This window comes from Mirounga angustirostris, unplaced genomic scaffold, assembly GCF_029215605.1.
Source record: "Mirounga angustirostris isolate CCGP_5_RB_7025 unplaced genomic scaffold, mMirAng1.0.hap1 SCAF_11, whole genome shotgun sequence".
Lineage (NCBI taxonomy): Eukaryota > Metazoa > Chordata > Mammalia > Carnivora > Phocidae > Mirounga > Mirounga angustirostris.
Window position 1 is genome coordinate 54860262 of NW_026991719.1, and position 23195 is coordinate 54883456.

Consider the following 23195-nt stretch of genomic DNA (forward strand, 5'->3'; position numbering starts at 1 on the left):
AACTAGTCCACAGTCACTATCTCAGTGATACCTTCTCTAACTGTGCCAAGCAGTCAAATGTTCCACTTTCTGTGCTTCCTTCAAATTTTTGGTCTTAACACTATCGAAACGCTTATCACAAGGAATTATGATGTGTTCCAGTGTTTATGTCTCTTTCCTGTTCCCTGAGGAAAGAAAAACTAACATACTTCATTATGGTATGTCCATGTCTGGCACAGAGTATATATTATATCCATAACCATTCATTAAATGTGGGTTAAATAAACAAATGAGAAAAAATATATATGTTACAAAGATGGGAAGGTGGTGCCTATGGCCATCTACAAAAACCAGCATGGGCAAGAAGATGAATAAAACCTTTATATATAATTTATTTAACTCTAGTAATTAATGAGAAAAGGAAGAGAGGGGAAAATGGGCATTCATGGTCATAAAACTCACAAGTGCCTTGACTGACCAACATAGAAGTAGCATAAGATCTGTGCTTAAACAAGCCCATAGCTGGGTTCTGATCTGAGAGGGATGCAGTAAATTAGCAACATTTAATATTTATTGGATAAACAGAGGTGTCAGTGGGTGGAAGGGTAGGTTTGAACAACAATAAGCCTCAAAAACTGGTAAGAGTTGAAACCGGAAGAGCAAGCACACTAAAATATTTATGATCCACACAAGAATGTCCTGACAAATTGGCTAGAATGCAATAAGCTGGGATTTCAAGGTCAAGGTCATTGGGACTGAAATACAATTGGAATGCAGGGACAGGTGAAGAAACCCACATGCAAACTCACATTCTGCAAACTGAGCTGGAGCTGCTGTTTGTATGGGAGAAAATCCTGTGTGAGCTCCACAGTCAAGCTGTTGGAAATGAAGAGACTATGAAGAAAGGCCAACACCTAGGGAAAATGTGTAAAAATAACTTTATCACCAGTACCTTCTCATTACCAAATAAAGGAAAAAGAAACATGGAAAAGAAATTCCACATACCGAGCACAGTGTTAAAAGTAATCGTGAAAACACAAACAGGTCTACACATAGCTATTCTTTTATTAAACATTTACATGGAACTTAGTTCCAGACTATAAGAACTACTAAAAATGTATTCATTGAGATCCTTTCCAGATAGCATACAAAACCATTCATAGTTTGGACCATATGGGAATAGACTGTATTTTCTCTCTATATCCTCAGAATTGGCACAGAGTAGGTACTCAGTATTTGTTGAATAAATAGATAAGTGAATAAATGAGTAAAGTAAGATTCTGTACCTTAATGAAGACTGCCCTAATGCTAAAAGATTCAAAGAGTGTGAGCCCATTTTCAAATTAGAAATGTTTCAGAGTGGTTCCAGAATAAGACATACAAATGATCAATAAAATTTTTTTAATGTTCCAAATATTCAACCTCATTAATAATTAAATACACAGAAATAAAAACAATGAAAATATGATTTAATCTATGAAATACAAACCTTTAAACAATAATGCTCAATTCTGGCAATAGTGAAGTGTAATAATAGGAAGTAGTAATAACTGCTCTATTCTTTTTAGAAAATAAGCAGGTAGGTATATGTAAATATGCACACAGATATACCATATGCATATACACATGCATATATTATAAATATAAACACAAACTATATATATGTATATATATATAAACATGTAACAACTATGTACATACACACAAGTATATATATGTGTCTGTGTGTATATATATATACACACACACAGGTGGGTGTGTGTACCACATATATTATCATATACAAAATCTTTCTGTTTCTCCTCCAAGCTTTCTCATCTCAGGAAATGACACTACCACCCACTCAATCAAGCCAGAAAGTAAAGAATCATCCTTGATTTCTCTTCCACTCACATATCAATCCAAATCCTATCAGTTTTTCCACCAAAATATATTTCTAATCCAGACATTCTTTTCTGTTTCCACTTTCACCACCCTAACCCAAACCAACATCTTTTCTTGCCTAGACTGCTGTAGTAGCCTCCTATTTGGTTTCCTTACTTCCACTTCTGTTCTTTTCCAAGCCATTGTCCACACAACAAAATCAGCTCATGTCATATCTAGCTTAACACTTATCAGTAGTTTCCCACTACACTTAGACTAATATCCAAACTCTTTACTGTGATTACAAGTCCTATGCCTTCCTATCATACACTTTTCTATCGCCTGTATCTAAAGGCACTAATCTTTTCATCCCTCAGGCATACATTCTTTCCTAACTTAAGGACCATGCACATGTGTTTTTCTGTGTTTTAATATTATTTCCCCATTATTCATGTGGCCTCATCCTCTCTTTCTTCAGAACTTAAGTGATACTTTCAGAGTTCCTCTTTGACCACTTCATCTAAAGTAGTTGCCCATTCTTGTTATTTGTTTTAGCCCTTATCATAACTTACAATTAGTTTTATTTATGTGTATCCTTCTTTCCCTTCTGTCTACCCAGTAAGAGTGTAGTCTTCATAAAGACAGAAACAGAGTCTGTCTTATTCACTGTAGAATACCCAGTGTTTAGCACAGTGCCTGACATATAACAGAAGCTCAATTATTTTTTGTATAAATGAATAAACACTTGGCTGCACACACATATATATACAGATATATAAAAATGTGAGGACAGATACACATGTACAAAGGTATACATGCTCATGTGCAAAACATATACATGTGTACACAGACCTGCACACAGGTGTACATACACCCACATCTACAAGTACAAAGACACATATAAATAGAGAAAGAAATATAATAGATACACAGAAAATCTGGAAGGAAAATGCCAAAATATTAACAGTGATTATCTCTGTATGGGGAATTTGTTATTTTTGTTTTTCTTATAATTGTTTTCTAGCTTTTCTGCACCAAGAGTTAAAATTCAACATAGTTGTCAAATCAAAGCATACCTCTTTTATAGTCAAGGAGATGTAAGTAGAAAAAAATAAAGAAGATAGAAGTAAAAATAGTACAATAGGAAGTCATTGAGTACAAGGGACATGAGCTCCTAGAACACTGACTGGCATATGATAGGCACTTTAGAAGATTTATGAAAGCATGAGAGCAAGGAAGGGAAGAGAACAAGGTAAAAGGAAGGGTGACAGAGAAATCAAAGGAGGGAGAAAAGGAGAAAGGAAGCAAAAAAAGAGAAGGAAAGAAAAATCATAGCTGGGGGAAAGAAAATGGGAGAGGAAAAAAGGTGGGGGAGGGGAGGTAAGGAAGAGAGATAAAATATTATTAGTAAGAGAGCAAGAGTAACCCAAGCTAGTGTGTTTATTTTCTTGATATTCATTATTAGGCATTAAATATCCTTCACCATCTTTGAAATTTCAATTTTATGGTCAAAGTAATCTACATTAACCTGGCATTTGGTAAATATTTTTAGACTATTCATCAACAGATAGAACTTACTGGCTCCACAATGTTGAACTTCTTGGACTCCTGAACTTCCTGGATTTGATAAACATAATCAAGGGAGGACTCAAAGAAATTGTGCCTCTCCTTGTCCACCTGGAGGTCTGCCTGTAGAAGAAGAGTGGCAAATGTCACATAACAGCATAATCATTTATGCAAGTCACTGCTTAGGGACTCAACAGAATGCTAGAGCTAGGGGAGAATTTAGCCATCAAGTAATGATCTTAATTCTTTTATTTTACACACATAGAATTATAAATCAAGAAATAAAAAGTGATCAATGTGAAACTTCTGGTTTCTGGTCCAACGATTAAAAAGCTTGAAAGTTATCTCACCCATCCTCACAAGATAAATGATAAACAAGTTGAAAATGAACAACTCCCCTTGGAAACAACAGAAAACTGAAGTCAGAGGGAAAACAGTTGTCTCAAATATTGGATAGAGAGTTGAAAATGGAGAATCGGAGCTTACCAGAGCAGAAGCCCAGAAGCAGAAACCTGTTACTGCAGACAATATCAGACTATCAGTTATTTAAGAATAATTCTCAGGGCCCTTGGGTGGCTCACTCAGTTAAGCATCTGACCCTTGCTTTCAGCTCAGGGCTGTGATATCGAGCCCCACATCAGGATCCAAGCTCAGCGGAGAGTCTGCTTGAGAGTCTCTCTCTTCCTCAGCCCCTGCCACACCCCACACTCATCTCTCTCTCTCTCTCTCTCTCTCTCTCTCTCTCTCTCTCTCAAATATTTTTTTAAAAAGAATACCTCTCTAAGGAAATCCAAAGACAACGGGGAAAACAGAAAGAAAAATACCAGAGGAAATTCTGGCTTCTGAGAACAATAGCTAGAATAAACCAAGCATAGTCTAACAGCAAACTAAGCACAGCTTAACTCCTAGTTACATAAACATAAAGCCTCATGCAAAAAGTCTATTTATCTTAGTTCCTTTTACCTGGAACATCATGCCTGGCTTACAACAAAATAGTACAAGGCATTCAAAAGGGCAACAACAACAACAAAAACCAGTTTGAATATAAACAACAAACATCAAAACCAAACTTAGATAAGGCAGAGATAGTGGATGGTGGAATTATTACACCAGAAATTACAGTAAGGGCTTTAATTGAAAAAGAGAATACACAAAAACACATGAGTAATATATGTGGATATGTGAAAACTTGAAGAAATAATCAAAAGGAAATGCTAGAAATCAAAAACAATAGCAGAAATGAAGAATTGAATGGGCTTATCAACAGACTGAACAAAGCTGTAAAAAGAATCACTGAACTTGAAGATATGTTAATATAAACTTCAAAAACTGAAATGCAAAGAGAAAAAAGAATAAAAAAGATAGAGTCAAATATTTAAGAAGTGTTGGGCAATTATAAAAGGTGTAAGTTATGCATACTAGGAATGCCAAATGGAGAAGAAAAGGAGAAACATAAGAAATACTTAAAGTGATGACTAAAAATTTTCCAAAATTAGGTACCAAACAAAAGATAGAGAAAGCTCAGAGAACAACAGCAGTATAAATACAAAAAAATCTATATGTAGGCATATCATATTCAAACAGCACAAAGTTAAAGACACAGAAAAAATCTTGAAAGAAAATCTTCAAGAGGAAACACCTTACCTAAAGCGGGGCAAGAATAAAATTTCTCTTAGGAGACCATGCAAAAAGAAGAGAGTAGAGTGAGATATTTAAGATACTGAAAGAAAAATCACAAATTTAGAATTCTGTATCCAGTGATGTTATTTTTCAAAACTGAAGAAAAATTAAAGATTTTCTCAAACAAAAAAAAAATTGAAGGAATGTGTTGCCAGTAGAATTATGACCCAAGAAATGTTATAAGAGGGGTGCCTGGGTGGCTCAGTCGTTAAGTGTCTGCCTTCAGCTCAGGTCATGATCCCAGAATCCTGGGATCGAGCCCCGCATCTGTAGGAAAAAAAAGAAAACCTGTAAAAAAAAATCTGTAAAAAAAAAAATGTTACAAGAATTTCTTCAAACAGAGGGAAAACTATGTAAGTGAGAAATGCATACCAACATAAAGAAAAGAAGAGCACTAGAGAAGGAATAAAGGAAGGTAAAATAAAATCACATTTTTTCTTTTTTTTTTTAAGATTTTGTTTATTTATTTGACAGACAGACACAGTGAGAGAGGGATCACAAGCAGGGGAGTGGGAGAGGGAGAAGCAGGCTTTCCGCTGAGCAGGGAGCCCAATGCGGGGCTCGATCCCAGGACCCTGGGATCATGACCTAAGCAAAAGGCAGATGCTTAATGACTGAGCCACCCAGGCGCCAACATTTTTTCTTATTTTTAACTAATCTTACAGATTAGAGTTTGTCCAAAATAGTAATTGTAACAATGTATTTGGTAATTATACGTTATTAAAAAGTAAAATGAATGACATAAATATTATATGGGACTGAAGGGAGAAATTGAAAGTATTGTTATAAGGTTCCTGTGCCACAGCAGTATGTTATTTGAAAGTACACATGGATTAATTGTAAATGCATATGGCAAAAAAGATTAACCACTAAAAGTTTTTTAAAAAGTATAATTCATATGCTAGGAGAGGACAAAAAATGGAATCATATAAAACTTTAAGTTAAAAAAAGAGAAGGCAGGAAAAAACTTAAGAGGACAAAAAAATAAACAAAGGGTAGCAAACAACAAACACGGTAGATATCTGTTCAACTATATTAATCACTTTAAAGGTTAATGGCCTAAACACACCAATTAAAACTCAGAGACTGTCAAAGTGCATAAAAAATAAGAGCCAAATATATGTTATGCATAAGACATCACTTGAAATATAAATGACAGAGAGAGACTAAAAGCAAAGGTATGGAAAGATATTCCATGCTGACAGATATCAAAAGAAAGCTGGAGTAGCTATATTAATTTCAGAAAAAGGAGACTTCAGAGCAACAAAACCTGTCAGGGGAAAAGAGGGGCATAACATAATGATAAATGGGTCAATTCTCTAAGAAGATATAACAACCCTTATTATGTATAATAGAAAATCAAAACATGTGAGGCCAAAAACTGGTAAAAATAAATGAATCCACAATTAGAGTTGGAAATTTCAACATTCCTCTCTCAGTAATTGAGGCAGAAAATCAGTAAACACATAACTGAATTGAACAGCACCATCAACCAACAGGATCTAATTAACATCTGCAGAACACTTTATCTAACAACAGCAGAACACACCTTATTTCAAGTTCACATAGAACAAGCACCATGATCAACCACATTCTGGGACATACAATACACCTGAATAAATTCAGAAGAATAGTAATCATACAAAGTATGCTCTCAGACCACAATTAAATTAAACTAGAAGTCAATAACAAGCAATGACTGGAACCTGCCAAAATACTTAAGAGATTAAACAGCACATTTCTAACTGATACATAGGTCAAAGAAGAATTCGTAAGAGAAAACAAAAAATATTTTGAACTAAATGACAAAGAAACTGCAACTTAGTATTTGTGGATGCAGTGAAGGCAATGCTTACAGAAATGTTTATAGCATGAAAGGCATATATTAGAAGAAATCTAAAATCAGTAATTTAAGATTCTGCCTTAGTAAACCAGAAAAAGAAGAGCAAATTACAACCAGAATAAACAGAAGAAAATAAATAATAACAATATTTAAGGAAACCAATAAAATTAACAGGAAATCATAGAAAAAATCAACAAACTCAAAAGCTGGTCAATTCAAAACATCAAGAAAATTGATAAGCCTATAGCCAGCTTAAGGAAGAAAGAGAAGACCTAAATTTAAAATGTCAGAAATGAAAGAGGGGTCATCACTACTGATCTCATGGATATTAAAAGGATAATGAGGGAGTATTTATAACAACTCTATGGCCTAAAATTTGATAACCTAAAAGAAATAAACCAATTCCTTGAAAGACACAATCTCACAAAACTCACAAACCGTGAAATCACACAAACTGAAGGATTGATATTTATTAAAGGAATTAAATAAATAATTAAAAGCCTTCCAAAAAAGAAAGCACTAGGCCATGGTGGGTTCACTGGTGAATTTTACTAGATATTTTAAAGAAGAAATGATCCCAAAGTTCTACACTCTCTCCCAGAAAATAGAATCAGAGGGAATATTTCCTAACTAATTCTCTGAGGCCAGCATTACCCTGACACTAAAACCAGACAAAAACATTACAATAAAGGAAATGTACAAATCAGTATATCTCATAAACATAGATGAAAAAATTCTAAACAAAATATTAGCAAATCAAATCCAACAAGGTCTAAAAAATTATATATAAATTATATTTAAAAAATATACAAGACCACATGGGATTTATTCCACATATGCTAGGCTGGTGAAACATTCAAAAATCAATTGATGTAGATCATCACATCAACAACCCAAAGACTAAAAATCATATGATCATACCAACAGATATAGAAAAAATATTTGACAAAATCCAACATCCATCCATTTATGAGAAAAACATTCAAAAACCTAAAATTATATGGGAACTTCCTTAATTTGATAAAGAACATCTGCAAAAAACCTACAGCTAACATCATATTTGATGGTGAGAAACTAGATGCTTTCCCTCTAAGATCAGTAACAACTCCTATTCAAATCATACTGGAATTCCAAGCTAGTGCAATAAGAAAAGGAGATAAAAGATATATACATTGGGAAGGAAGTAGTAAAACTATCTTTGTTCACACAAGACACAATTGTGTGTGTAGAAAAGTCCCAAAAGAATCAACAAAAATCTGTTGGAACTAATCAGTAACTACATAGTACAACTGCAGGATACAAAGTTGATGTACAAAAGTCAATTCCTACATATTAACAGTGGACAATTGGAATCTGAAGTGAAAAACACAAAACAACTTGCATTAGAAGAAAATTTGAAATACTTTGGCATATAAAATATGCATAAGGTCTATATAAAGAAAAATATAAAACTAATAAAGGAAATCAAAGATCTACATTAATCAAGAGATATTACATGTATAGGCATAGAAAGAAAATATTATGAAGATGTCATTTCTTCACAACTTGATCTATACATTCAGTGCAATCCAATTCAAAATCAGTGCAAGCTATTTTCTGTATATCAACAAAGTTACGCTGAAGTTTATACAGAGAGGGAAAAAAAAATCTAGAAAACCCAACCCAATATTGGGAGAGAAAAACAAATTAAAGTATTGACATTATCTGGCTTCAAATTTCCTGTAAAGCTATAGTAATCAAAACAATGTGCCACTGGTGAAAGAATAGACAAATAGATCAAAGGAACAGAATAGAAAACCTGAAAGGTATATTTATACATAAATATAGTCAGTCAATCTCTGACAATGGAGCAAAGGCAATTCAAGAAAAGCAAAGATAGTCTTGTCAACAAATTGTGCTGGTACAACTGCACATCCTCATGCAAAAAAAAAAATGAATCTAGAAAGACATTTTTTTCCAACAATTAACCCCAAATAAACCACAGAACTAATTGTAAAAAGCAAAACTCTAATACTCTAAGATTACTGAAGAGAAAACTTAGGTTACCTTGGACTTGGTGATAAGTTTTTTCTTAATTTTTATTAAATTAATTAAAAAAATTTAATCTAAATATCACGTAGTTAACATACGGGTAATATTGGTTTCTGGAGTAGAATTCAGTGATTCATCAATTACATAAAACACCCAGTGCTCATTAGAAAAAGTACCCAATTTAATAACCATCACCCATCTAGCTGACCCCCACTCACATCCCCCCATCAATACTGAATTTGTTCTCTATCATTAAGAGTCTCGTAAGACTTGCTTCCCTCTCTCCTGCTTTTATATTCCCCTTTCACACGTGTACATGTATTTTCTTTCTTAAGTTCCAAATGAGTGAGATCATATGGTATTTGTCATTCTCTGACTGACTTATTTCACTTAGCAGAATACATTCTAGCTCCATGCACATCATTGCAAATGGCAATATTTCATCCTTTTTATGGCTGAGTAATATTCCATTTTGTATATATACCAAATATTCTTTATCCATTCTTCAGTTGATGGAGATGTGGGCTTTCTCCATCGTTTGGCTATAGTTGATAATGGTGCTATAAACATTGGGGTGCATGCACCCCTTTTAAATATGTATTTTGTATCCTTTGGGGAAATGCTTATTAGTGCAATAGCTGGATTTTAGGGTAGTTCTATTTTTAACCCTATAAGGAACCTCCATACTGTTCTCCAGAGTGGCTACACCACTTTGCATTCCCACCAATGGTGCAAGAGGGCTCCCCTTTCTCCAAATCCTCTCCAACACCTGTTCTTTCTTGTTTTATTAATTTTAGCCATCCTGACAGGTGTGAGATGGTATCTCATCATGGTTTTTCATTTGTATTTCCCTGATGATGAATGATATTGAGCATCGTTTCATGTGTCTGTTAGCTTTCTGGATGTCTTTTTGAGAAAAGTGTCTATTCATGTCTTCTACCCATTTCTTAACTGGGTTATTTGTTATTGGGGTATTGAGTTTGATAAGTTCTTTGTGGATATTGGATCCTAACCCTATACCAGCTATGTCATTTGCAAATGTCTTCTCCCATTCTATAGGCTGCCTTTTAGTTTTGTTGATTGTTTCCTTTGCAGTGAAGAGGTTTTTATCTTGAAGAAGCCCCAACAATTCATTTTTGCTTTTGTTTCCCTGCCTGTTGTGACGTGTCTAGTAAGAAGTTGCTATGGTCAAGGTCAAAGAGGTTTCTGTGTGTGTTATCCTATAGGATTTTGATGGTTTCCTGTCTCCCATTAAGGTCTTTCATCCATTTTGAATTTATTTTTTGGACAGTGTCAGACAGTGGTCCACATTCATTCATCAAACATGCTGCTGTCCAGTTATCCCAACACAATTTGTTGAAGAGACAGTCTTTTTTACATTGGATAGACTTTCCTGCTTTGTTGAAGACTTCGTGACCATAGAAATGTGGGTCCAATTCTAAATTCTCTATTCTGTACCATTGATCTATGTGTATGTCTTTGTGCCAATACTACACTGTCTTGATGACTACAGCTTTGTAATATAGCTGGAAATCTGGAATTCTGATGCCTCCAGTTTTGTATGTGTGTTTCAGAATTGTTTTCGCTATTTGGGTTTTTTTGTGTTCCATACAAATTTTAGATTTGTTGATTCTAGTTCTGGGTAAAATGATGGTAGTATTTTGATGGGAATCACATTAAATGTGTAAACTGCACGGGATAGTATAGACATTTTAACAATGTTTCTTCTTTCAATCCATGAGCTTGGAATGCTTTTACACTTCTCTGTGTCCTCTTCAAATTCTTTCATAACTGCTCTATAGTTTTGAGACTATAGATCTTTTCTTTTTTTTAATTGATGAATTATTTTTTTTATTTATTTTTATTTTTTTAAATTTTATTATGTTATGTTAGTCACCATATAATACATCATTAGTTTTTGATGTGGTGATCCATGATCCATTGTTTTTGTTTAACACCCAGTGCTCCATGCAGTTCGTGCCCTCCCTAATACCCACCACCCGGCTAAACAATCCCCCCTACCACCTCCCCTATAAAACCCTATTTGTTTCTCAGAGTCCAGAGTCTCTCATGGTTCATCTCTCCCTCTGAATCTCCCCCCTACATTTCTCCGGTTCTTCTCCTAATGCTCTCCATGCTATTCCTTATGTTCCACAAATAAGTGAAACCATATGATAATTGACTTTCTCTGCTTGACTTATTTCACTTAGCATAATCTCCTCCAGTCCCATCCATGTTGATGTAAAAGTTGGGTAGTCATCCTTTCAGATGGCTGAGTAATATTCCATTGTATATATGGACCACATCTTCTTGATCCATTCATCCGTTGAAGGGCATCTCAGCTCTTTCCACAGTTTGGCTATTGCAGACATTACTGCTATGAACATTGGGGTGCATATGGCCCTTCTTTTCACTACATCTGTGTCTTTGGGGTAAATACCCAGGAGTGCAATTGCTGGGTCATAGGGTAGCTCTATTTTTAAAATTTTGAGGAACCTCCACACTGTTTACCAAAGTGGCTGTACCAACTTGCATTCCCACCAACAGTGTAAGAAGGTTCCCCTTTCTCCACAACCTCTCCAACATTTGTTGATTCTTTCCCTGTCCATTTTGGCCATTCTAACTGGTGTAAGGTGGTATCTCAATGTGGTTTTGATTTGAATTTCCCTGATGGCTAATGATGATGAACATTTTTTCATGTGTCTGTTAGCCATTAGTATGTCTTCTTCAGAGAAGTGTCTTTTCATGTCTTCTGCCCATTTTCTGACATGATTATTTGGTTTTTGGGTGTTGAGTTTGAGAAGTTCGTTATATATAAATTTTGGATACCAGCAATTTATTTGTAGCGCCATTTGCAAATATCTTCTCCAATTCTGTGGGTTGCCTCTTTGTTTTGTTGACTATTTCCTTTCCTGTGCAGAAGCTTTTTATCATGATGAAGTCCCAAAAGTTCATTTTTGCTTTTGTTTCACTAGCGTTTGGAGATGTATCTTGAAAGAAGTTGCTGTGGCCGATGTCAAAGAGGGTACTGCCTATGTTCTCCTCTAGGATTTTGATGGATTCCTGTCTCACACTGTGGTCTATCATCCATTTTGACTTTTGTGTATGGTGTTAGAGAATGGTCGAGTTTCATTCTTCTGTATGGGGTGGTAAATTTTCCCAGCACCATTTATTGAAGAGACTGTCTTTTTTCTATTGCATGTTTTTTCCTGCTTTGTCAAAGATTATTTGACGACAGAGTTGAAGGTCCATATCTGGGTTCTCTATTCTGTACCATTGGTCTATATGTCTGATTTTGTGCCATTACCATGCTATCTTGGCAATCACAGCTTTGTAATATAGCTTGAAATCAGGCAACGTGATGCCCCCAGCTTTATTTTTCTTTTTCAACATCTCCTTGGCGATTCGGGGTCTTTTCTGATTCCATACAAATTTTAGGATTGTTTGTTCCAGCACTTTGAAAAATGTCATTGGAATTTTGATCGAGATGGCACTGAAGATATAGATTGCTCTGGGTAGCATAGACAATTTAACAGTGTTTATTCTTCCAATCCATGAGCATGGAATATTTTTCCATCTTTTTATGCCTTCTTCATTTTCTTTCATGAGTATTCTGTAGTTCCTAGAGTACACATCCTTTACCTCTTTGGTTAGGTTTATTCCGAGGTATCTTATGCTTTTTGGTGCTATTGTAAATGGAATCAATTCTCTAATTTCTCTTTCTACAGTGGCGTTGTTAGTGTATAAGAAAGCAACTCATTTCTGGGCATTGATTTTGTATCCTGCCATATTACTGAATTGCTGGATGAGTTCTAGTAATTTGGGGGTGGAGTCTTTTGGATTTTCCACATAAAGTATCATGTCATCTGGGAAAAGAGGGAGATTGACTTCTTCTTTGCCAATTTGAATACCTTTTATTTCTTTTTGTTGTCTGATTGTTGGTACTGGGACTTCTAGCACTATGTTGAACAATAATGGCAAGAGAGGGCAACTTGACGGGCTCCTGATCTTAATGGAAAGACTCTCAGCTTTTCCTCACTGAGGATGATATTCGCTGTGGGATTTTCATAGATGGATTTTATGAACTTAAGGAATATTTCTCTTTCCCTATACTCTGAAGAGTTTTAATCAGGAAAGGATGTTGTATTTTGTCAAATGCTTTTTCTGCATCAACTGAAAGGACCATATGGTTCTTCTCCCTCCTCTTATTAATGTGTTCTATCACACTGATTGATTTGCAAATGTTGAACCACCCAAGCATCCAGGGATAAATCCCACTTGGTCGTGGCGGATGATCCTTTTAATGCATTGTTGGATCCTATTAGCTAGGATTTTGTTGAGGATTTTGGAATCCATATTCATCAGGGATATCGGTCTGAAATTCTCCTTTTTGATGGGGTCTTTGCCTGGTTTGGGGATTAAGGAAATGCTGGCTTCATAAAATGACTCCGGAAGCTTTCCTTCTGTTTCTATTTCTTGAAACAGTTTCAGGATAACACGTATTATTTCTTTTTCAATGTTTGGTAGAATTCCCCAGGGAATCCACCAGGCCCTGGACTCTTGTTTTTTGGGAGGTTTTTGATCACTGCTTCAATCTCATTACTGGTTATTGGCCTATTCAGGTTGTCAATTTCTTCCTGTTTCAGCCATGGCAGCTTATAGGATTCCAGGAAGGGATCCATTTCATCCAGATTGCTCAGATTATTGGCATATAGTTGTTGATAATAATTTCTAATAATTGTTTGTATTTCCTTGGTGTTATTCGTGATCTACCCCTTTCATTCATCATTTTATTGATTTGGGTCCTTTCTCTTTTCTTTTGGATGAGTCTGGCCAGTGGTTTATCAATCTTATTAATTCTTCCAATGAACCAGCTTTTAGTTTCATTGATCTGATCTACTGTGTTTCTGGTTTCTAATTCATTGATCTCTGCTCTAATCTGAATTATTTCTCTTCTAATGCATGGCTTAGGCATCGTTTGTTGCTTTTTCTCTAGTTCTTTAAGGTGTAGAGTTAGTTCGTGATTTCGGGATTTTTCTATTTTTTTGAGTGAGGCTTGGACGGCTATGTATTTCCCCCTTAGGACTGCCTTTACAATATCCCATAGGCTTTGGACCTATGTGTTTTCGTTCTCATTGGTTTCCATGAATTCTTTTAAGTTCTTCTTTGATCTCCTGGTTGACCCAAACATTCTTGAGCAGAGTGGTCTTTAGTTTCCAAATGTTTGAATTTCTGCCAAATTTTTCTTTTCGTTGAGTTCCAGTTTTAAAGCATTGTGGTCTGAGAATATGCAGGGAAAAATCTCAATCTTTTCGTATCAGTTGAGACCTGATTTGTGATCCAGTACGTGGTCTATTCTGGAGAAAGTTCCGTGTGTGCTCGAGAAGAATGAGTATTCTGTTGTTTTAGGGTGGAATGTTCTGTAAATATCTATGAGGTCCATCTGGTCCAGTGTATCCTTAAAAGGTCTTGTTTCTTTGTTGATTTTCTGCTTAAATGATCTGTCCATTGCTGAGAATGGAGTATTGAGGTCTCCTACAATTAATGTATTGTTATCAATATGACTCTTTATTTTGGTGAACAGTTGGCTTATGTAGATGGCTGCTCCCATGCTGGGGGCATAGATATTTACAATTGTTAGATCTTCTTGTTGGATAGACCCTTTAAAAATGATATACTGTCCTTCTCTGTCTCTAACTACACACTTTAGTTTAAAATCTAATTTGTCTGATATAAGAATTGCTACCCCAGCTTTCTTTTGAGGTCCGCTGGCATGGAAGATGGATCTCCATCCTTTCACTTTCAGTCTCAATGTAACTTTAGGTTCGAAATGAGTCTCTTGTAAACAGCATATGGATGGGTCCTGTCTTTTTATCCAATCTGCAACCCTGTGCCGTTTTCTGGGAACATTTAGGCCATACACGTTGAGAGTGATTATTGAAAGATATGAATTAATTGTCATGTTGCCTGTGAAGACGTTGTTTTTATAGATTGTCCCTGTAAATTTCTGTTGTATATCATCCTTGGGGTCCTTCTCCTTTTTACAACCCCCCCTTAATATTTCTTGCAGGGCCGGCTTAGTGGTCAAATATTCTTTCAGTTTCTGCTGGTCTTGGAAGCTCTGCACCTCTCCATCCATTCTAAATGAGAGCCTTGCCGGATAAAGTATTCTTGGCTGCATATTCTTCTCGTTTACTACCCTGAATAGGTCTTGCCAGGCCTTTCTGGCTTGCCAGGTCTCTGTGGATAGGTCTGACATTATTCCGATGTTCCTCCCACTGTACGTAAGGAATCTCTTCCCCCTAACTACCCTTAAGATGGTTTCCTTGGGAATTCAGTAAAGTGGCAGGATATAAAATCAATGCACAGAAGTCAGTGGCATTCCTATACACCAACAACAAGACAGAAGAAAGAGAAATTAAGGAGTCGATCCCATTTACAATTGCACCCAAAACCATAAGATACCTAGGAATAAATCTAACCAAAGAGGCAAAGGATCTGTACTCAGAAAACTATAAAATACTCATGAAAGAAATTGAGGAAGACACAAAGAAATGGAAAAACGTTCCATGCTCATGGATTGGAAGAACAAATATTGTGAAGATGTCAAGGCTACCTAGAGCAATCTACACATTCAATGCAATCCCCATCAAAATACCATCCACTTTTTTCCAAGAAATGGAACAAATAACCCTAAAATTTGTATCGAACCAGAAAAGACACCGCATAGCCAGAGGAATGTTGAAAAAGAAAAGCAAAGCCGGCGGCATCACAATTCCGGACTTCCAGCTCTATTACAAAGCTGTCATCATCAAGACAGCATGGTACTGGCACAAAAACAGACACATAGATCAATGGAACAGAAGAGAGAGCCCAGAAATGGACCCTCAAATCTATGGTCAACTAATCTTCGACAAAGCAGGAAAGAATGTCCAATGGAACAAAGACAGTCTCTTCAACAAATGGTGTTGGGAAAATTGGATAGCCACATGCAGAAGAATGAAACTGGACCATTTCCTTACACCACACACAAAAATAGACTCCAAATGGTTGAAAGACCTCACTGTGAGACACGAGTCCATCAACATCCTAAAGGAGAACACAGGCAGCAACCTCTTTGACCTCAGCTGAAGCAACTTCTTCCTAGAAACATCGCCAAAGGCAAGGGAAGCAAGGGCAAAAATGAACTATTGGGACTTCATCAAGATAAAAAGCTTTTGCACAGCAAAGGAAACAGTCAACAAAACCAAAAGACAACCGACAGAATGGGAGAAGATATTTGCAAATGACATATCAGATAAAGGGCTAGTATCCAAAATCTATAAAGAACTCATCAAACTCAACACCCAAAGAACAAAGAATCCAATCAAGAAATGGGCAGAAGACATGAACAGACATTTTTCCAAAGAAGACATCCAAATGGCCAACAGACACATGAAAAAGTGCTCAATATCGCTCGGCATCAGGGAAATCCAAATCAAAACCTCAATGAGATACCACCTCACACCAGTCAGAATGGCTAAAATTAACAAGTCAGGAAACGACAGATGTTGGCGGGGATGCGGAGAAAGGGGAACCCTCCTCCACTGTTGGTGGGAATGCAAGCTGGTGCAGCCACTCTGGAAAACTATATGGAGGTTCCTCAAAAAGTTGAAAATAGAGCTACCATATGATCCAGCAATTGCACTACTGGGTATTTACCCCAAAGATACAAAAGTAGGGATCCGAAGGGGTACGTGCACCCCAATGTTTATAGCAGCAATGTCCACAATAGCCAAACTGTGGAAAGAGCCAAGATGTCCATCGATAGATGAATGGATAAAGAAGATGTGGTATATATATACAATGGAATATTATGCAGCCATCAAAAGGAATGAGATCTTGCCATTTGCAACGACGTGGATGGAACTGGAGGGTATTATGTTGAGTGAAATAAGTCAAACAGAGAAAGACATGTATCATATGATCTCACTGATATGAGGAATTCTTAATCGCAGGAAACAAACTGAGTGTTGTTGGAGTGGGGGGTAGGGTGGGAGGGATGGGGTGACTGGGTGATAAGACATTGGGGAGGGTATGTGCTATGGTGAGCGCTGTGAATTGTGCAAGACTGTTGAATCTCAGATCTGTACCTCTGAAACAAATAATGCAATATATGTTAAGAAAAAAAAAGAAGAAGAAGGTAGCGGGAGGGGAAGAATGAAGCGGGGGAAATCAGAGGGGTGGACGAACCATGAGAGATGATGGACTCTGAAAAACAAACAGGGTTCTAGAGGGGAGGGGGTGGGAGGATGGGTTAGCCTGGTGGTGGGTATTGAGGAGGGCACATTCTGCATGGAGCACTGGGTGTTATGCACAAACAATGAATCATGGAATACTTCATCTAAAACTAATGATGTAATGTATGGGGATTAATATAAGAATAAAAAACATAATAAATAAATAAATAAATAAAACCCTAATTAAAAAAAAGATGGTTTCCTTGGTTCTAAGATTTGCAAGTTTTACTATTACATGACGGGGTGTTGGCCTGTTTTCCTTGATCTTGGGAGGGTCCTCTCTGCCTCTAGGACACGAATGTTTGTTTCATTCCCCAGATTAGGGAAGTTCTCAGCTACGATTTGCTCAAATATATTTTCTAGTCCTCTCTCTCTCTCCACTCCGTCTGGGATTCCAATAATTCTTACATTGGAACGCTTCATGGTGTCACTTATTTCTCTGATTCTATTTTCATGGATTCTGAGTTGTTTTTCCCTGGCCTCCTCTTTTCCCTTTTTATCTATTAAATTGCCTTCCAGGTCACTTATTCGTTCTTCTGCCTTGCTTACCCTAACTGTTAGATTATCTAGATTACATTGGATCTCATGGATAGCATTTTTAAGTTCTGCCAATTCAGCTTTCATTTCTGCCCTTAGAGACTCTATGTTGCCATGAATTGATTTCTCCATTCTAGCCATTGTCTTCACAATTGCTAGCCTGAATTCCATCTCCGACATCTTGGTTATATCTAAATCCATTTGTAAATCTGCGGCATAAGTCATAAACTCTGAGTCTTTTCTGTTTTGGGAGTTCCTCCTCCTGGTCATTCTGTTGAGGGGTGGTTGAGGGAATGTATAGAGTCCAAATTATTGACCAGAACCCAAGCAAGATGCACCTGTTTTCTAGGGACTTTAGGGTTGCTGGCCTCTTGTTTTCCTAGCCTGTCTTCTGGGGGAGGGGCCTGCCGCACTGTTACTCAGGCAACCCTGTTTGGGCAGAGTTTCCTGCCCCCCTGTGGCAGGGGATGGGCTCAGTGAGAACCAGATTTTGGGGGCTTTTGTTCTCCGGTGGCTTTCCCTGGCGGCTTTCCACGTCTCTTCTGAATAAGAGCAGAAGAGACTGTTTCCAAACCTCTGCCTCAGAGCAGAGAGATTGCAGTCTGTTCTTTAGTGAGCTCTCCAGGCCACACTATTTCCTTCTCTGTCTGTGCTGCTATAAACTGCAGTGTCCTGGGTTGTGCATTCCTCTGCAGCACTCCCAGTCCTGCCTCCAGGTTGGGGTACGTCTCTGCCCTTAGTGCTTCTGCAAGTGCCAGCCGCTCCCAGTTCGCATGCACGACCCCATCACTCCGGGTTTCCATCCTGGGGGCTTCCTAAAGTCCTTTCCCCGACACTACCGGTCTGCGAGTCTGTGCCCCATCCCCAGTGCACGAGGCTGTTGCTCACCGGTGGTGTAGGATCCCCATGGCCAGGCTGCCTCCCACTGCCGTTTATCCTCCGATATCTGCCCGCAGAATCACGGCTCCCTGCTTCGAACCTTGAAACCAGCCACCTGCAATATTCTGTTTGTAGAGATCTGGATCTATTTTCTTATGTCCCAGGTTGATTTCGTGGGTGCTCAGAGTGGTCTGGTAGATATCCAGCTCAATTCCAGGGAACAGTTGGAATAGGGTCCCGTACTCCTCTGCCACCTTTTCTCCAGTCTAGATCTTTTATTTCTTTAGTTAGATTTATACCAGGTATCTTATTGTTGTTGGTACAATTGCAAATGAAATCAATTCCTTGATTTATTTGTCTTCTGCTTAGTTATTGGTGTATAGAAATACAACAGATTTCTGCACATTGATTTTATATCCTGCAAATTTGCTGAATTCATGTATTCATTCTAGCAATTTTTTGGCAGTCTCTTGGGTATTTTACATAGAGTATCATGTTGTCTGCACATAGTGAAAGTCTGATGTCTTTCATGCCAATTTGCATGCCTTTTTTTTCCTTCTTGTTGTCTGATTGCTCAGGCTAAGATATCCAGAGGTATGTTAAATAGTAATGGTGAGAGTGGACATCCATCCGTGTCTTATTCCTGACCATAGGGGAAAGGTTCTCAGTTTTTCTCCACTGGAGATGATATTAGCTGTGGGTCTTTTGTATATGGCCTTTATGAGGTTGAGGTTTGGTCCATCTATCCCTACTTTGTTGAGCATTTTTATCAGGAAACGGTGCTGTATTTTCTCAAATGCTTTTTCTGCACCTATTGAAAGGATCATATGGTTCTTATTTTTTCTTTTATTAATATGGTGTATCATGTTGATTGATTTACACATATTGACCCAGTCCCTACAGTCCAAGAATAAATCCCACTTGATTGTGGTGAATAACTCTTTTAATGTACTGTGGAATTTGATTTGCTAGTATTTTATAGAGAATTTTTGCATCAATGTTCATCATGGATATTGGCCTATAATTTTCCTTTATACTGAGGGCTTTGTCTGGTTTTGGAATTAAGGTAATAGTGGCCTCATAGAATGAGTTTGGAAACTTCCCTTCCATTTCTATTTTTTGGAATAGTTTGAGAAGAATAGGTGTTAACTCTTCTCTAAATGTCTGGTAGAATTCCCCTGGGAAGCGATCTGGCTCAGGACTTTGTTTCCTGGGAGATTTTTGATTAATGATTCAATTTCTTTGCTGGGGGGGGTCTGCTCAAATTTTCTATTTCTTCCTGTTTCAGTTTTGGTAGTTTGTAAGTTTCTAGGAATTTCTCCATTTCTTCCAGGTTTCCCAGTTTGTTGGCACATAATTTTTCATAGTGTTCTCTTACAATTGTTTGTTTTTCTGTGGTGTTGGTTGTGATCTCTCCTCTTTCATTCATGATTTTATCTATTTTGGTCCTTTCTCTTTTCTTTTTGATAAGTCTGGCTAGGAGTTTATCAATTTTATTAATTCTTTTGAAGAACTACCTCTTAGTTTCATTAATCCATTCTACTGGTTTTTATTCTATATCATAAATTTCTGCTGTAATCTTTATTATTTCTCTTCTCCTGACTTTAGGTTTTATTTGCGGTTCCTTTTCTAGCTCCATTAGGTTTTTTAAAAAGATTTTATTTATTTATTTATTTATTTATTTATTTATTTATTTATTTATTTATTTATTTATTTTTAAGATTTTTTAATTTATTTATTTGACAGAGAGAGACACACAGAGAGAGGGAACACAAGCAAGGGGAGTGTGAGAGGGAGAAGCAGGCTTCCCACGGAGCAGGGAGCCTGATGCAGGGCTCGATCCCAGGACCCTGGGATCATGACCTGAGCCGAAGGCAGATGCTTAACGAATGAGCCACCCAGGCGCCCCAAGATTTTATTTACTTATTTGACAGAGAGAGACACAGCAAGAGAGGGAACTCAAGCAGGGGGAGTAGGAGAGGGAGAAGCAGGCCTCCCGCTGAGCAGGGAGCCCCATGCAGGACTCGATCCCAGGACTCTGGGACCATGACCTGAGCTGAAGGCAGACACTTAACAACTGAGCCACCCAGGTGCCCTGATCCTTTAGGTTTTAAGATTAGGTTGTGTATTTGAGACTTTTCTTGCTTCTTGAGGTAGGCCTGTCCTGCACTGTACTTCCCTCTTAGGACTGCTTTTGCTGCATCCCAAAGGTTTTGGGTTGTTGTGCTTTCATTTATAGATCACTTAATTATGATATAATGCCTTCCTTCATCTCTTCTTACAGTCTTTATTTTAAAATCTAGTTTCTCTGCTGTAAGTATGTCTATTCTAGCTTTCCTTTGACATCCATTAGCATGATAGATTGTTCTCCATCCCCTCACGTTCAATCTGCAGGTGTCTTTAGATCTAAAGTGAGTGTCTTGTAGGTAGCATATAGATGGATCTTGTTTTCTTATCAATTCTGATACTCTATGTCTTTTGATTGGTGTTTTTTTTACATTCAGGGTGATTATTTAGAGATACGAATTTAGTTCCATTGTGTTACCTATAGACTTGCAGTTTCTGGTGATGTTCTCTGGTTCTTTCCAGTTTTTGTTACTTTTGGTCTTTCCCCCCTCCTCCCCACTCTAAGAGTCCCTCTTAATATTTCTTGCAGGGCTGATTTAGTGCTCACAAACTCCTTTAGTTTTTGTTTATCTTGAAAACTCTTTAAGTCTCCTATTTTGAATGACAGCCTTGCTGGATAAAGAATTATTGGCTGCATATTTTTCCCATTCAGCACATTGAATATTGCCTTCCACTGTTTTCTGCCCTGCCAAATCTCTGTGGACTGATCCACTGCAAACCTGACATGTCTTCCTTTGTAGGTTAAGAACCTTTTTTTCCCTTGCTGCTTTCAGGATTCTTTCCTTATCTGTGTATTTTGTGAATTTGACTATGATATGCTTTGGCAATGACCAGCTTTTGTTGAATATAATGGGAGTTCTCTGTGCTTCTTGGATTTTGATGTCTCTTTCCTTCCCCAGATTGGGGAAGTTTTCAGCTATAATTTGTTCGAATAAAGCTTCTGCCCGTTTATCTCTCTCTTCATCTTCTGAGACTCCTATAATACGAATGTTATTATATTTCACTAATTTGCCGAGTTCTCTAAGTCTTCCTTCATAGTCCATTAATTTTCTTTTCCACTTCCTTTTGGCTTCATTGTTTTCCATAATTTTGTCTTCTGTATCACTGATTCAGTCCTCTGCTTCATCCATCCTCATTTTCATGACCTCCATTTGTGTTTGTATCTCAGTTATAGATTTGTAATTTCAGCCTGACTAGATTTTACTTCTTTTATCTCTGTAGTAAGGGATTCTTTAGTGTCTTCTATGCTTTTGTCAAGCCCAACTAATATCCTTATAATCATTGTTTTAAATTCTACTTCAGACATCTTACTTATATCTGTATTGACTAAATCCCTGGTCATGAGTTCTACCTCATGTTCTTCCTTGGGGGTGAATTCTTCCATCTAGTCATTTTGTTAAAGAAAGGAAAGAAGTAAGAGAAACAACAACACCACCAACAAAAACAACAAATAACAAATAACAAACAACAAAACAAAAAAGCAAAAACCAAAGAAAAAGGAAAAAAAAACAAGAAAAATAAAAAAACAAAACAAGACAACCAAAAAAACCTAGACCCTGGGTGTGTTTTGGACTACTTGTTAAAATAATCTAGATCCTAAAATTTTTTTTTTAAGATTTTATTTATTTATTTGACAGAGAGAGACACAGTGAGAGCAGGAACACAAGCAGGGGAAATAGGAGAAGGAGAAGCAGGCTTCCTGCCGAGCAGGGAGCCTGATATGGGGCTCGATCCCACGACCCTGAGATCATGACCTGAACCAAAGGCAGACACTTAACAACTGAGCCACCCAGGCACCCCTAGATCCCAAAATTGTAAAAAATAATAAAATAAATGGAAAGTAGACAAAAATATGCATACATATGAAAGTATACATATATAAAATTTTAAAAATAATAAAAATTTGAAATAAATATTGGAAAACACAAGAAAGTAAATGAAAAAATAATAAAAATAAAAGAAATAAAGAATAAAAGTAAAAAGGAAGTTCAATCCTACTTCCCTTAGAGCTGTAGTTTTGCAGCATTCTATGATTAATAAACATGATGAGAGCTAGGTGTTTGTACTGGTCTTCTGGGGGAGAGTGCTGTGCTGATTCCCAGGCTGACTTGTTTCAGTGGAAATGCTTCTCCAGATCACAGGGAGGGCGGGCCTTGGTGTAACTGGCTCTTGTCTCCAGTAGGTGCCACTATTTTGCTCCCTGAAGGCTTTCAGCACTGATGGGTGGGACTAAAATGGCGGCGCCCTGCTCTCTAGCATTGGAGCTGAAGGTTCATGCCCGCTACGCATCAGTGAGCCCACACAGAAAAACAATCAATCACCCTATTTGTTTCCCCAGTTTCCATCTGGAACCTGCATTCACCCTGCCCCTGTCCAAGCCTATTTATCTCCAGCATGTGACTGAGTTTCAA

The 23195-nt window shown here is 37.2% G+C and overlaps 1 protein-coding gene across 4 annotated transcripts in view; it reads right to left on the reverse strand.

Annotated features, from left to right (window-relative positions):
- Nucleotides 1-23195, reverse strand: part of OPHN1 (oligophrenin 1) — a 729824-nt gene that overhangs the window by 415597 nt on the left and 291032 nt on the right. For all 4 annotated transcript variants that reach the window (XM_064574174.1, XM_064574172.1, XM_064574171.1 and 1 more), the window contains 2 exons: nt 3421-3531; nt 789-893 (listed from right to left, as the gene is read on the reverse strand). In XM_064574174.1, the coding sequence (XP_064430244.1) occupies nt 789-893; nt 3421-3531 (216 nt within the window). The remainder of the gene's footprint in view (nt 1-788; nt 894-3420; nt 3532-23195) is intronic.